This window comes from Pimephales promelas, chromosome 22, assembly GCF_988280905.1.
Source record: "Pimephales promelas chromosome 22, fPimPro1.hap1.1, whole genome shotgun sequence".
Taxonomy (NCBI): domain Eukaryota; kingdom Metazoa; phylum Chordata; class Actinopteri; order Cypriniformes; family Leuciscidae; genus Pimephales; species Pimephales promelas.
The window spans coordinates 23,981,456-23,993,944 of NC_142790.1; the positions used below are offsets into that span (position 1 = coordinate 23,981,456).

Sequence of the window (12,489 nt, forward strand, 5' to 3'; positions counted from 1 at the left end):
TAGGCAAAATTGATCTCTCAATGTCTAAGATGTAGGGGAAAACGTACAGACATTATTCGAATTTCTAAACCAGCATGTATTTTCCATGTAAGGGCGAACCAGAAAATAGAAATGACTTAGCAATTCTAACCTAACAATGTGTTTTGTTTCTGAATAGCAAGAAAGGGAAGAAAAATCAAGGTTACAAAGCCAACACTGTTTCACAGAGAGTTAAAATTACATTTGCCATGGATTGTTAGCTCAAAGCTGAGTTTACAAATAACTCAAGACTGTGGTGCACCTGCTCTGTAATGCATGAGTGAGACTAAAATGTGTTAGTCATCTTATGATGAAGTAGATTATTCTGTTTATGAAAGCAGAACAAGCTTTTGTTGCCCTTGGAAAAGACCGCCCATATTGCTGATCTAAATTAAGATCTGTTTTTATAGGTCTAAGATGTTGTTTAAATGAATTTAATGAAGTAAAGCACCAGTTCTATTTTAAAGTAAGGAATCTATTCTTTTTCTTGAGGGATCATCAGATGCGTTTTAATAATCACAAAAGGCGATAAATCTGTCTCTTAACCAACAAACCCAATCTGAATATGCTGCTAGTCACTAATAAGAATGTAAAAATGACAAAAAGGTCTCTAAAATGAGTTGGCGCAATCAACATATAAAGTATTTCCATTTTTTTCCAAACACTAAAGTAGTAACAGTAGCAGCACACATTTGTGTCTGGACAAGGTTGTGAATGTAAAATAATGTCCTTTAAACTTCTCAGTTAGGTGTAAAGTAGTACATGAGATCTTCAAGGTCCTTGACATAATCATAGATCATAGAAGGCCTCCAGAACAGTGGCGATAGACCAGGCCTGTGTTTCACAACTGAATGGGCAGTACTGTCCGTTTTCATTGGTCAGCTCAGGTAAACCCTTCCAAGGTGATCTAGAACAATAGACAACATATTGATATGCCTATGAGCTGCTGTACACTGTGCAAATGACTCAAATACTTAATTATTAAACTCAATCTCTTGTAGATTACAACAATTTCACAAGAAATACAACCATTTTTGTTTGCGTGTGAGATCTGGAATACCTTTCTAAATGGGTATAAAGTCTAGACAGAACATTCTTCACCAGGTACACACTTTCGTTGTACTTCTCTTGGCCCATTTTCTTAGCGAAATAAAGTTTGGCTCGTAAGAAGTATCCAACTGGCCAAAGCCATTCCTGAAAACGAATGATTAAATGTGCATGGTTTAAAAAAACAATATGGCTTGCACATCTGATATGATTCAAAAATATACTTACAGGTCCTTGGTGATAATTGAATCCTTTTGCACAGTTGTAGTCGTCATTATCCAGGGCGTTGTCATAAACGCCACAATACACCAGATCACTGTTAGACAAATACAGACACGCCAACATCAAAAACATCTACATGCGAATGACTTCACTGATGCACATACTTTAGTTCTGGACACTTGCAACTAACTTGCAAAAAAGCAAATGCATGACTTATAAATAATTATAAAAAATCTATAAATGTAACTATAACTTAAAATGCACTATAGGTTTTAATGAGTCTTTATAAATATATGTTTAAAATAGTAATACTTATAAATAAGTATAAATGGAGCTATAATTCTTTATAAGCATGGTCTTCAAAGAAAGCATTCCCAAAAACACTTATAAAACCATGTCCAGTCAGCACGCCAGAAGAGCACTCTTAACATAAGTAGCTGCTCAGGCAATAGGCAGACAGCAGGTGTTGTTTTCTACTTACTCTGGGTCCAGTGTTTTCATTCCCAGAGGGCCGAGCAGCTTCTTTTCTACCATCTCTAAAGCTTTCCAGGCTCTTTGCACTGTAAACAACTCTGGCGCCTGGTGAAACAAACTGGTGTATAAGAGAACAGCCTCCAAAACACTTGAAAAGATTTTTACAAGCACTAAGACTCACCACAACCATAGCGATGGTGAAATTAGGCCTGAGCTGGTAGTCACACCAGGGGCTAGAGGACCCATAACTGTCTTTGTAAATGCATTTCTTGTGGACCAGTTCGGGATGTTGCTCATTTGGGTCTGCAGGGTCATCTGACACGTAGAATAACCTTTCAAAACTCTCTTGGATCAGTTGATTCCACTCCTTATATGAAATTGACTGTTCTGCTCCTGGATGAACCACATTGTAATGGTCATGATCGATCATTAAAATATATGAAAAGTGATTTTCATGCTGTCACTTGAATAGGCTGTAAATATATAGTCCAAAACATTGAATTGTGATGGCTTTTCAACAGTGCAGGATAGTAAAGTGTCACTTTATTTAAAATAATAAAAAAATGAATAAATAATATTTTATATATATATATATATATATATATATATATATTAGGGGTGTAACGGTACACAAAAATCACGGTTCGGTACGTACCTCGGTTTTAAAGTCACGGTTCGGTACGTTTTCGATACAGCAAAAAGAAAGAAATGCCAGAGAAATTTCCTATTTGTTTAAAGAAAAAATATTTTTAAATAAGTGTGAGTTTTTCGAGATCTTGAAACTTTCAGGTTTATAAATAGGGGTCATCTTTGAAGGATGAACAAATAATGTTTTGGTCATCACATTAAAAATAACATTTAAATATATATTTATTTATATAATATTTGAATTTTTGAAGTGCTGGAAAAAGATGTGTGAAGTACTTGAAAGCATTTCACCATTCCAGCCAAACTGGTTACAGTTAGTGTTACTATATTAAATCCATGGTGAATGTTGCTGGTCTGTGGACGTAAAGTACTAGTTAATTCACGGCACAATGTTTCTCCTGGTTTCCATGACAGCGCTGTTTGATCTAATAGAGATCTACGGTTAATAACGGAGAAATGTGAATGCATCTCACTAGATCTCGCAGCGATGTTATTACCTCAGTGGCGAATTCAAATGTTTTCTTTACCGGATCTCTTAGCACTGTGTGGTAACAGTGTTGCTTGATCGAGATCGGCTCGCGCTGCACAGATGTTGCTGGTCCGAACTGATAAACGATCCGTGAAGCACATAACGAGTAGCGCAGTTTCATTCTGCTTTCATTACCCTTGCCATTTGGATGTTGCGCAACGTTGTGTTGGCCGCGTCAGCACGAATTTTGCCGGCAAGAAAAATGGTCCAAGCAATCGTTCGGTTTGTATGCGTACCGAACCGGAAGCCTCGAACCGAAACGGTTCAATACGAATACATGTACCATTACACCCCTAATATATATATAATTTAAATATATATAAATTATATATTTATTGCACAATAAGTTGCCAGTAAGAGATATATATCTTATATATATCTTACTGGCAACTTATTGTGCAATAAATTAAAATTATTACCAGTTATTACTGGCACTTTATTTTGTAATAAAACAATAAACACTGACATTTCCATTGAGAATGAGAATGTGTAATAAAGAACGTACCATCTCTGTGTATTGTGACAGAGGAGTATGGATAATTTCCACTCTCATTCATCATCATCAGCCAGCGCACCGCTGACTTACTAAGACCTACAATCTCCACCGCAGAGCCATCCCTGAACATAAACACAATGCCATCATCCACATATGGAGGACTAGTTTATCCACGCCATTTAGTCTCAGTGTTCATTAAAAGCATTATTTTCTACTGGATATAGTGGAGCTTTATTACACTGTAGAGGTTTAGTGTGACAGGTATGCTAGCAGGTAATTATAGTACCTGGGTGTGGCTGGAACACCTCTATTATGGGCTTTGTCGCTCTCTCCCATTTTATCCATCCACGTCCCACAGTTGAAGCGATTTCCACCGTAAACTAAGCCTGTCTCGGGATTTACTTTGGCCTCAACGTTAAAGCCTATGAAGCAGGGCAATTGCAAAAGCAAGGTGTGGTTTGAGACAGACATGGAAAAACAGAGTCCTCTGTGCATTCATAGAAAATGACTCACCTTCATCTCGCATGTTACTGTCGATTTGCGGACCCGCGTTTCTCTCTCTGAACACTATTCCCTGGATATGACGCTGCATAGCCTCTTGAATGACCACATATAATGGCTGGTCGTGATCCTGATTCAAGTCATGAACAAAAATATTAACAGCATTCAGTCAATCTGAAACCACGCCAAAATTATTTTTTACATTTTTGAAGAATATTCTGGCTACACTTTTTTTTCTGAGGACTGGGGTTGTTGAGCTACAAAAAAGCACCATAAAAGTATGGAATCATAAAAATTAAATCTTAATTAATTCTAGAGACTAATAATTTAAATATTAAACGGAAGTTAAAGGGATAGTTCACCCCAAAATTGTTCTTCCAAACATGTATGGATTTCTTTCTTCTGTTGAACACAAAAGAAAATATTTTGAAGAATATTGGTAACTAAATCAGTTGATGGGCCCCATTGACTTCCATATTATGTAAAGAAAATACTATAGAAGTCAATGGGGTCCATCAGCTGTTTTGTTACCGACACTCTTCAAAATATCTTTTGTGTTTAGCAGGAGATTGAAATTCATACAGGTTTGGAACAACTTGAGGGTGAGCAAACAATATCTTAAAACGTACAAGTCTGAACCTATTATAAAGTGAATGATGTTACACAAAAATTAATTGAATAATTTAAAAAAAAGGCAGTGAAAGTTACTTATCCATGCTAATGTAGTAGGTAATGATAATGTAATAGGTAATTATGAAACAAAATCATAAAAATGAAAGGCTTTTTTTATTCCAGTGGCTAATATTTTGGATGTTAAATGGAAGTAAAGTAGATTAAGTAGCAAAATATTTTAAAAGTAAAAAAAATAATAGACCATTCGCACCGGATAGTTGTAGGAAATGAGCTTTAAGAACTAACAACCAGGGTGGTTCCCTTAGGATTATAAGGGGCATTTAAAGAAAAAACTTTTCATAGTTCCTAGAACTATTGGTGGAATTACCCGGATTTTGGCATGTTTGCACCGCAGGAACTAGGAACGATTTTAATTCTAGGAACTCCTTTTGGAGAACCTCATTTAGTTCCTACTTCAGAGTAGGGTCTAATGGTGCGTTCAAGTCATCTCATACATATCGTATTTATGTGTTGAACTACATGAACGCCACCATAATGTCGTAAATACCAGTGGGAAGCTCGTATCGTAAACACGATTTCCCATATCATAAGTACGAACTTCCCAGGAGGACTTGAACAAAGCCATAAACCAGCACTATAGGAACTACCAGTGACATGATTAGCCGAACGCACGCGAAAACACCACCATCCGCCATTTTCAAAAAAGTTGTGTAAACGCACAGATTATAACCTATATATTTACTCCAGAAACTAACTCTACAAACATGGGAAAAAGTGAAAGACAGGCCTATTAACCTTTACGCTAAGGAGAAAATCCAACGCAACTTTGAGGGAACCAAGCCAAACATGATTATGTATTCCTGCTCAGCTGGCAACTGGATATCAACCACATGCCATATACTGATACCTTTTCATATACTGTCTTTCTATGACAGTACATGAATAAAAAAATAACGTATTAGACAGATCGTAAACTAAACACGGAGAATGTGAGCACTGTGTGAATCAAAATAAAGGTCCGCAACTAATTAAAATTCACAACAACGTGCGCGGATTACATCACTTCATAGTTCCTACTGGTGGTGTGAATCTAATCAGGAAAAATTACCAGGAACCATTAGTTCCAGATAAACCACCCTGGTTCCTAGTTCTTAGAACTATCCGGTGTAAAAGCCCCTTTAGTCAGGTTACTGAATGGCTGCCATATTGAATTTAATGTGGATAAAAAAAACTAGGCTCTTAAAGATAAACTTAGTCTTTACAATGCCAAAGATTCTAGATCACATCATTTTCACAACTTAATTTTTTACATATTTTTTTTTTCCTGAAAGATGATTCATCAGCTGAACAATTGGTGTGTTGTTAAATAGGTCACTGTAATTCTTTCCCTTACACCTAGTTTTCATTCCTGCAAAGATTAAATATAGCTACCCTGACAAAGATCTATTGTACTGTATCAAGTATCATAGGCAGTCAAATATTATTTCCTTCTTACCACTGTCCCCAGGGGCTGTGCCTCTGAATCATCAGTGGGATACATACGAGACACAGGGCATGTTATAATATCTATGCCGTTGGGCACGATGCTACAGTAGTCCTGGATGCACTGAAGCCACCACCACACTGCATCACGGCAGTTATAACGGGCTGCGACACCCTGACCCAGCAGATTAGGGATCAGACCATGGCGCATCGTGCCAGCAAAGGCTAAGATTATATTTCTGTCGGAAACACCCCAGATTAGAAGATGATTTTGGCAGGATGGGTATAGTATGCATTCTAAAATAAGATGCTCACCTGGCCTCCAGGTACCTCCCTGTCAAAAGCATGAGACCGCGTAGAGCTATGAACGTGTCTCGCCCCCAGCAGCGGAAGATTCCAGTGGAGAAATGAGGCAGACCTGCACAGATGAAAGTTACTGCAACCACAAGCATCTTTATCAGCCCAAGAGACACAGTAGGAAACCCTGTGACATGCTGTAGTAGTAGTAGTAGTTTGAACATGTAGAAAACATAAAATAAAAAATATACAAAATTGAATTCATTTATAAAAATAAAAAAATATATAAAGTAATGTCCTTCTCAGCACAAACTTCCAAAATTAATGTAGGTTATTCAAATAATCATTTAATAATTTCCCATGTTCAAAAAGGAGTAGGAAGAAGTTCAAACTTTTCAATGAACTTTCGATGCTGTATAAAACTGACTGTTGCATTTTAAACCAGGCCAAAACTGTAAAATCATCCTTATTGATGTATAGTCACCATTTAAATTTACATTTATATCTTACTCAATACATTGTAATATGGAAGGGACAATGAAATATTGAACAGAATGTTTGAGAATCATGACTTTTGATTAATCAAATAGTGAGGCTACTTCTCTGAGCCCATTCTTGGTAACGGTGTTCGTCTGCGACGGTTGTGAACTTTCTCTGCTGTGTTCACTAATAAAATCAGCCAACCTGTTAGACTTGTCGTGTTTACTGATGACAATGATTGGCCTCATTTTCATAATGCGTCAAACCTGCAGAGCTTTTTTTCCCTGGGCCAAGAATCTTTCAATCCATTTCATTTGATTCAAATGGTTTTAAAGGCATATGAATGTTTACACGGACAAATTATGATTCGCAAATAACTTCCATTTTTAAATGTATTCTAAGTTCAAGACAGAACAATTTAAACCATACATAAAATAATGTATTTAGTTTTTCATAACATAAGAGCCAGGATAAGAACAATTTCATGTGCTTACACGTGCATTGTAGATTAGGCATACGTTTTTTGTGAGAAGTTGTTATTAGTACAAAATTAGCTGTCCCAATTTAGCAGACTTTAAGTATATCAATTAAGTTAACCAAAAGTACAATTGCATTTAAATTAAGTACATATTTGTAAATGTTTTTGTAGTATAACTTAGCATAAAATAAATGTATATTTATTTTGCACTAGATTAATGACACCCACCCACTCCAATCTGAGAGTGCACATAATTTAAACATTTACAAAATTGCACTATGTAAAGATTTGTAATTAGACAAAAAACTGTCAGCTTATCATTTAATAGTACCTCTCACAATTTAGGCACAATATAAAATGTGGAAGTGTATGAGTTGGTACATCAATTTTTTTCAAGTATGTAAATATGTACTATTTGCATGATACTATATAGGCCCTGCATCTGAATTTTCTTTAATCATCTCAATATGTAAATGGGAGTTTCTTGGCCTAAAAGGCCTTGTTTTAGGAAATTTAAAGCATGAATTAATCTAAATATCCCAGGCAATCTAATTAGTTAGTTGATGAAAATGTATATGAATCCAACCTGCAGCAAGAGACACGCAACATTGCTCCTCTTGTTTGGTCACATTGTTGAGTCGGACCGGGACATCCTCCAGTTCTGGGGAGAGGGGGGGCAGGGCAGGGACATTACCCACCCCGCACATCTGAACCGAGCCCAGGGCCAGCTGCTTGACCAGGGTCGACCCGTTCTGAACAAAGCTGTCAGTTCAATGGAACCCATTACACACATTATTATACAGTAGGTATTACTCACAAAATATTAAACTTATACAGAGAACAAATCAGACCTGGACATTTGGTTGAAGATTTCATCTACAGCCGTGGCATACGCCCCAATAATAATGGCATCAAAATAACACGGCACTAAGTAGCGTGGAATATGCTTGAGGTATGTGAATACAGCACTGAACCACTTTCCGACCTAGGATAAATATGCCACATCAAAGTGTGAAAAACATGAATTTACATTTTTGCTAATCTGTTCGGAGTTGAACACCAAACTACATTTGACTTGATTATTTATTACTTCATTACTAAAAAAAACATATTTCCTTTCCTACCTCCCGCAGAGCTCCGCCTTTATTCATCAGGCGAGTGCTCACGTAATTGATCATCCAATCCCCTTGCCTGAGATTGTCACAAAACGGATGTCCGAGGTCATTTTTGGGACGAATCTCAGACAACACTGACACAAAACCTGCGAGAATTGAAAGCATGATGTTTATTCAGTCACATGACTACAGTGACCGATCATGTTATTTGGGTATTGTGGTACCTTGTAGGCCTCCGTACTTCAGCGGCATCCAGGATGGTATATTGTAGCAGCCACCACCATCTTCCTGTTCCTCCGCATCACAGCGGAATAATAAGACGTTCAGCTCGGCCAGAGTCAGTTTGGATATTAAACTGCCACGTAATTTAAAACAACAGGTCTTAATGACAGAATTACGTTGAAAGAAACTGAATTGATTCATATCATTATGTAATAAAATGAATGTTAAACAGCACAGTTGATATTTCGCTTTCTAAGCAAGTGAATTAATGAGAATTGAGTTTCTGAAAGGTAAAGGTAAATATGACTTACAATTCTAGAGCTATTTTCAGGATGCCAGGAACATTGCTGTCAGTCAGACTGCCGGATCTATACAGGCGGTTGAACTGTGAGAGTTGAGTTCGCAAGTATCCGACCATTTTCTGAGAGTTTGGATCAAGACTCACCCTGTGAAATCAGTTACATGTTGAAATTAATTCATTAATATTTGTTTAAAGGAACAGTTCACCTAAAAATGATTCACACTTATGTGGATTTAAACAATCAAATGCTGTTGTTCATGTTTTCACCCATGGAACACACACACACAAAAAGAGACTTCCATAGATTTTTTTCCCAACACCACTACATCCCCATTCAAGCATCAACAAAAGAGCACTTTAAAAGCACTATAAAAGTGGTCTATATGATTTGAGGTCTATAATCCAAGTGCTTTTATGAAGATATGAAAAAATCTATGGAAGTTTCATGGGAAAAAATAACAGCATTTCTCCTTCTATGCAGCCCATGGTCACCATAATTATATTATCATGACATTATATTTTTTTGAGTTTGTTTGTGGTTAACATCTTCTTATTCTAAAGAATGGTCGCAAAATATTTATATAAAGATTCTATTAAAAAAACAAATTTTGTGTGTCTGAAATGCACCCAAAAATGTGTTTTTAAAAGACTCTTTATATAAATATTTTGCGACCATTTTTTGCCATGAAGATGAAAATAGCCACAGAATGTGAAGGTGTTAACCACAAACAAACTCACAAAAATATAATGTCATGAAAATATAATTATGGTGACCATGGGCTGCATAAAAAAAGAAATGCTGTTATTTTTCTAATAAGTGACAAATAACTATAGTGAAATACATTAAATAGACTAAAGTAAATAGGATAAATTTAATTTGGTGTGTGTTTGATTACCTGAATGAAATTACACTACCGGGAGTGAGCTTTTCAAACAAAATCTCCTCAACAAACTCACTGCGGCCCTTTGTGGTAGCATCTCCCTGTTTTACAATTTCACTGTCCTTTAACTAAAAAAAAAAACATGTGTCATATGCAGGCCTACATCAGTAGGGACAAGCTGTGCACACAAGTACAGTATTAAAGTAACTCTACACTAAGAGGCTATAAAAAGAGCATATTAAAAGCCAACAAATAACCACAAATCACACAGAGCAGGATCTTTGTCTCTTCCTGATGACAGCATTCATTACAGACACTTCATGACACAGCATAGCTGCACCCAGGACTAGTGCGATTACCTGGATGTGTTCACGGATATCAACAGTGTAGTTCGGCAAGCCGTTAACGCACGTCTCATCTTTCGCGTATGATTCAGCATTTCTCTCTATTGTACGTGCCTCTAAAATCACCTCCTCAATTTTCCCTGTGTAACATGATGGCAGATTAGATAGAAACTGGTAGGACCAGAAGTTGCACTTAAGTTGCACTTAAAGAGAAAATAAATTGTCAAACTATTTAATGTGCTCTACATAAAATTACATGACTTTGATTTCAACAGCATAATCTGAAAGCAAAGAGCGCTTAGCACTTTAAGTTTTCACCACTGTACCTGGGATGTACATGGGGGCCAGATGCTCTTTGTATTGGTGTGTTTCTGGGTTTTTAAACGCTGTTCGAGACACAGTCACAACAGACTGATGGGTGCTGGGGCAATGCCTGGTCACAGCCACGGTGTCTTCATCTAGCTGATCTACGTAAACCTGTGACATGCATGATGAACAAATACAAAGAAACAGACAGCAATGAGCACAAAAGACTGAGAGGTGTAGGTTACAGGTACAAAAATGACAACGCGTCCCACCACCCTAATGACAACTTTACAGCTCAAATAACATTTTAATACAAATATAATTAATTTATAGGGGTTTGAAAAAAGTATTTGGACAGCTAAATATGTCTGAATGTCTTTGGATTAGAGTAAAGTGGTAAGGTTTTTAAATGATCAAATATTTTGAAAACTATATAATGTTAAACAGCAAAGGGGGCAAAGTTTGTTCTGAGAAAATGTCTGAAAACCAACTCTTCAAGTGTTTTGGTAAAACCTGAGCTTCACATTTTTGCTTTTAAAATGAACTTAAAATGTAAGTTCTTCTATTTATAAACAAGTTTGGTATGAGGTATGTATGGAAGCTTGTTTCCACCACAGAATGAAAAATAAAAAAGGTAAATGCAACTTTCTATCCCATAATTCTGACTTTTTTTTCTCATAATTGCAAGTTTACATCTCACAATTCTGATTTTATTTCTCACAATTGCGAGATGTAAAGTCAGAATTGTGAGATGTAAAGTCGCAATTGTGCGTTATAAAGTCAAAATTGTGAGATATAAAGTTACAATTGCTTAATAAAAGTTAATAAAAAACTTTGTAATAAGCATCAAAGTCTCCTCTTGCTGTTAATGATTGTGTCTCATAATACAATTATTTGACATCTGAAATGAATAAACTTTAACCTGGGTGAAGCCCTTCTCTGCCAGTTCTTGGTGGAGTTTGTTGAGGGCCAGCTTTCCTGCCATTATACCAGTCTGGAGGTTCACCTCCCCAACAGAAGAGGGTAGCGCATCCGGATTCCATTTAGGGTACAGACGCTCTTCCTTTACTACTGAAATCTGAGAGGAGAAAAGCGGGTTGAATCAGGCCCTGAAATTAACACCCGACCACCTGCTAAATGCGGGTGAATTTTGCTATTGAAAGGTAACACGGTCAATCTACCTACCACTTCACTAGCTGCGAGTATTAAACTGTTGGTGAGATGGGATGAGATAATGTAACGCTTGCACTACTATGCGTGTGCAACTGTAACGTTACAGGTTGGGAGTTGGGAACAGGTGAGAAAATGCCCGGTACCCGGTAACTCTACCAGTAATAACAATATTAATTTAGCTCATAGTTAACGGTTCCTGAACGCTGTAACTAAAAGCTGTTAAGACCTGTCTACGTGACTGTGGCAGATGTTGGTGAGCCTGGCTCAGGTCAGTTTGAGTTTTTATATAATGGAATTTGTTTACAGTAAAGAATACACAACAACATTATTTTGGTTTAATAAACTTTATTTAAACTTTCGTTTGGAGATAAGTGCGCACACTCTTTAACGTTTAGTTTAAGTTTATTCTTACCGTTCTTTTTGTTTGTTTGTTTGTTTGATACGTCTGGTCTGAGTCCCGTGAGCTTGTGCACCATCAAAAGGGGTTCGAGTGGAAACATTGGACGTATATATACGGTTCCGGCCGATGATCGGGCCACAACCATTCCGGTTTCATCTCCGGGGGAACTCCAAGGACTATTTTGCTTGCTTTTCTTTTGTTTGTTTATAAGAAGTATATTTATTAAGTGAAGTCATTTGATAGTATTGTTTGAGGTGTTTGTTTATGTATATTGTGTGTTTTCATATTCGTTTATTGTGTGTAATGGCCATTATATGTCTGTGTATCCCCCTTTATGTATTAATACCACCAGAGTTAGTGTTCTGTGAGAAAACAGGTTCTGTAAGCCCTTGACCTCTGTAAATGTTTGAGAGGCAAATGCAGTGACCCATTGTTATTGTAT

The 12,489-nt window shown here is 36.8% G+C and overlaps 1 protein-coding gene across 4 annotated transcripts in view; it reads right to left on the reverse strand.

Moving 5' to 3' along the window:
- Window positions 1-12,489, reverse strand: part of aglb (amylo-alpha-1,6-glucosidase and 4-alpha-glucanotransferase b) — a 23,733-nt gene continuing 11,244 nt past the window's right edge. For all 4 annotated transcript variants that reach the window (XM_089125656.1, XM_089125657.1, XM_039670420.2 and 1 more), the window contains 19 exons: window positions 11,397-11,552; window positions 10,495-10,645; window positions 10,184-10,308; window positions 9,840-9,952; window positions 8,954-9,088; window positions 8,645-8,775; window positions 8,430-8,566; window positions 8,157-8,290; window positions 7,892-8,067; window positions 6,366-6,468; window positions 6,064-6,289; window positions 3,948-4,065; window positions 3,721-3,856; window positions 3,444-3,556; window positions 1,943-2,154; window positions 1,769-1,866; window positions 1,294-1,381; window positions 1,079-1,212; window positions 1-925 (listed from right to left, as the gene is read on the reverse strand). In XM_089125656.1, coding sequence (XP_088981782.1) covers window positions 808-925; window positions 1,079-1,212; window positions 1,294-1,381; window positions 1,769-1,866; window positions 1,943-2,154; window positions 3,444-3,556; window positions 3,721-3,856; window positions 3,948-4,065; window positions 6,064-6,289; window positions 6,366-6,468; window positions 7,892-8,067; window positions 8,157-8,290; window positions 8,430-8,566; window positions 8,645-8,775; window positions 8,954-9,088; window positions 9,840-9,952; window positions 10,184-10,308; window positions 10,495-10,645; window positions 11,397-11,552 — 2,604 coding nt within the window. In that variant the 3' untranslated portion in view covers window positions 1-807. The remainder of the gene's footprint in view (window positions 926-1,078; window positions 1,213-1,293; window positions 1,382-1,768; window positions 1,867-1,942; window positions 2,155-3,443; window positions 3,557-3,720; window positions 3,857-3,947; window positions 4,066-6,063; window positions 6,290-6,365; window positions 6,469-7,891; window positions 8,068-8,156; window positions 8,291-8,429; window positions 8,567-8,644; window positions 8,776-8,953; window positions 9,089-9,839; window positions 9,953-10,183; window positions 10,309-10,494; window positions 10,646-11,396; window positions 11,553-12,489) is intronic.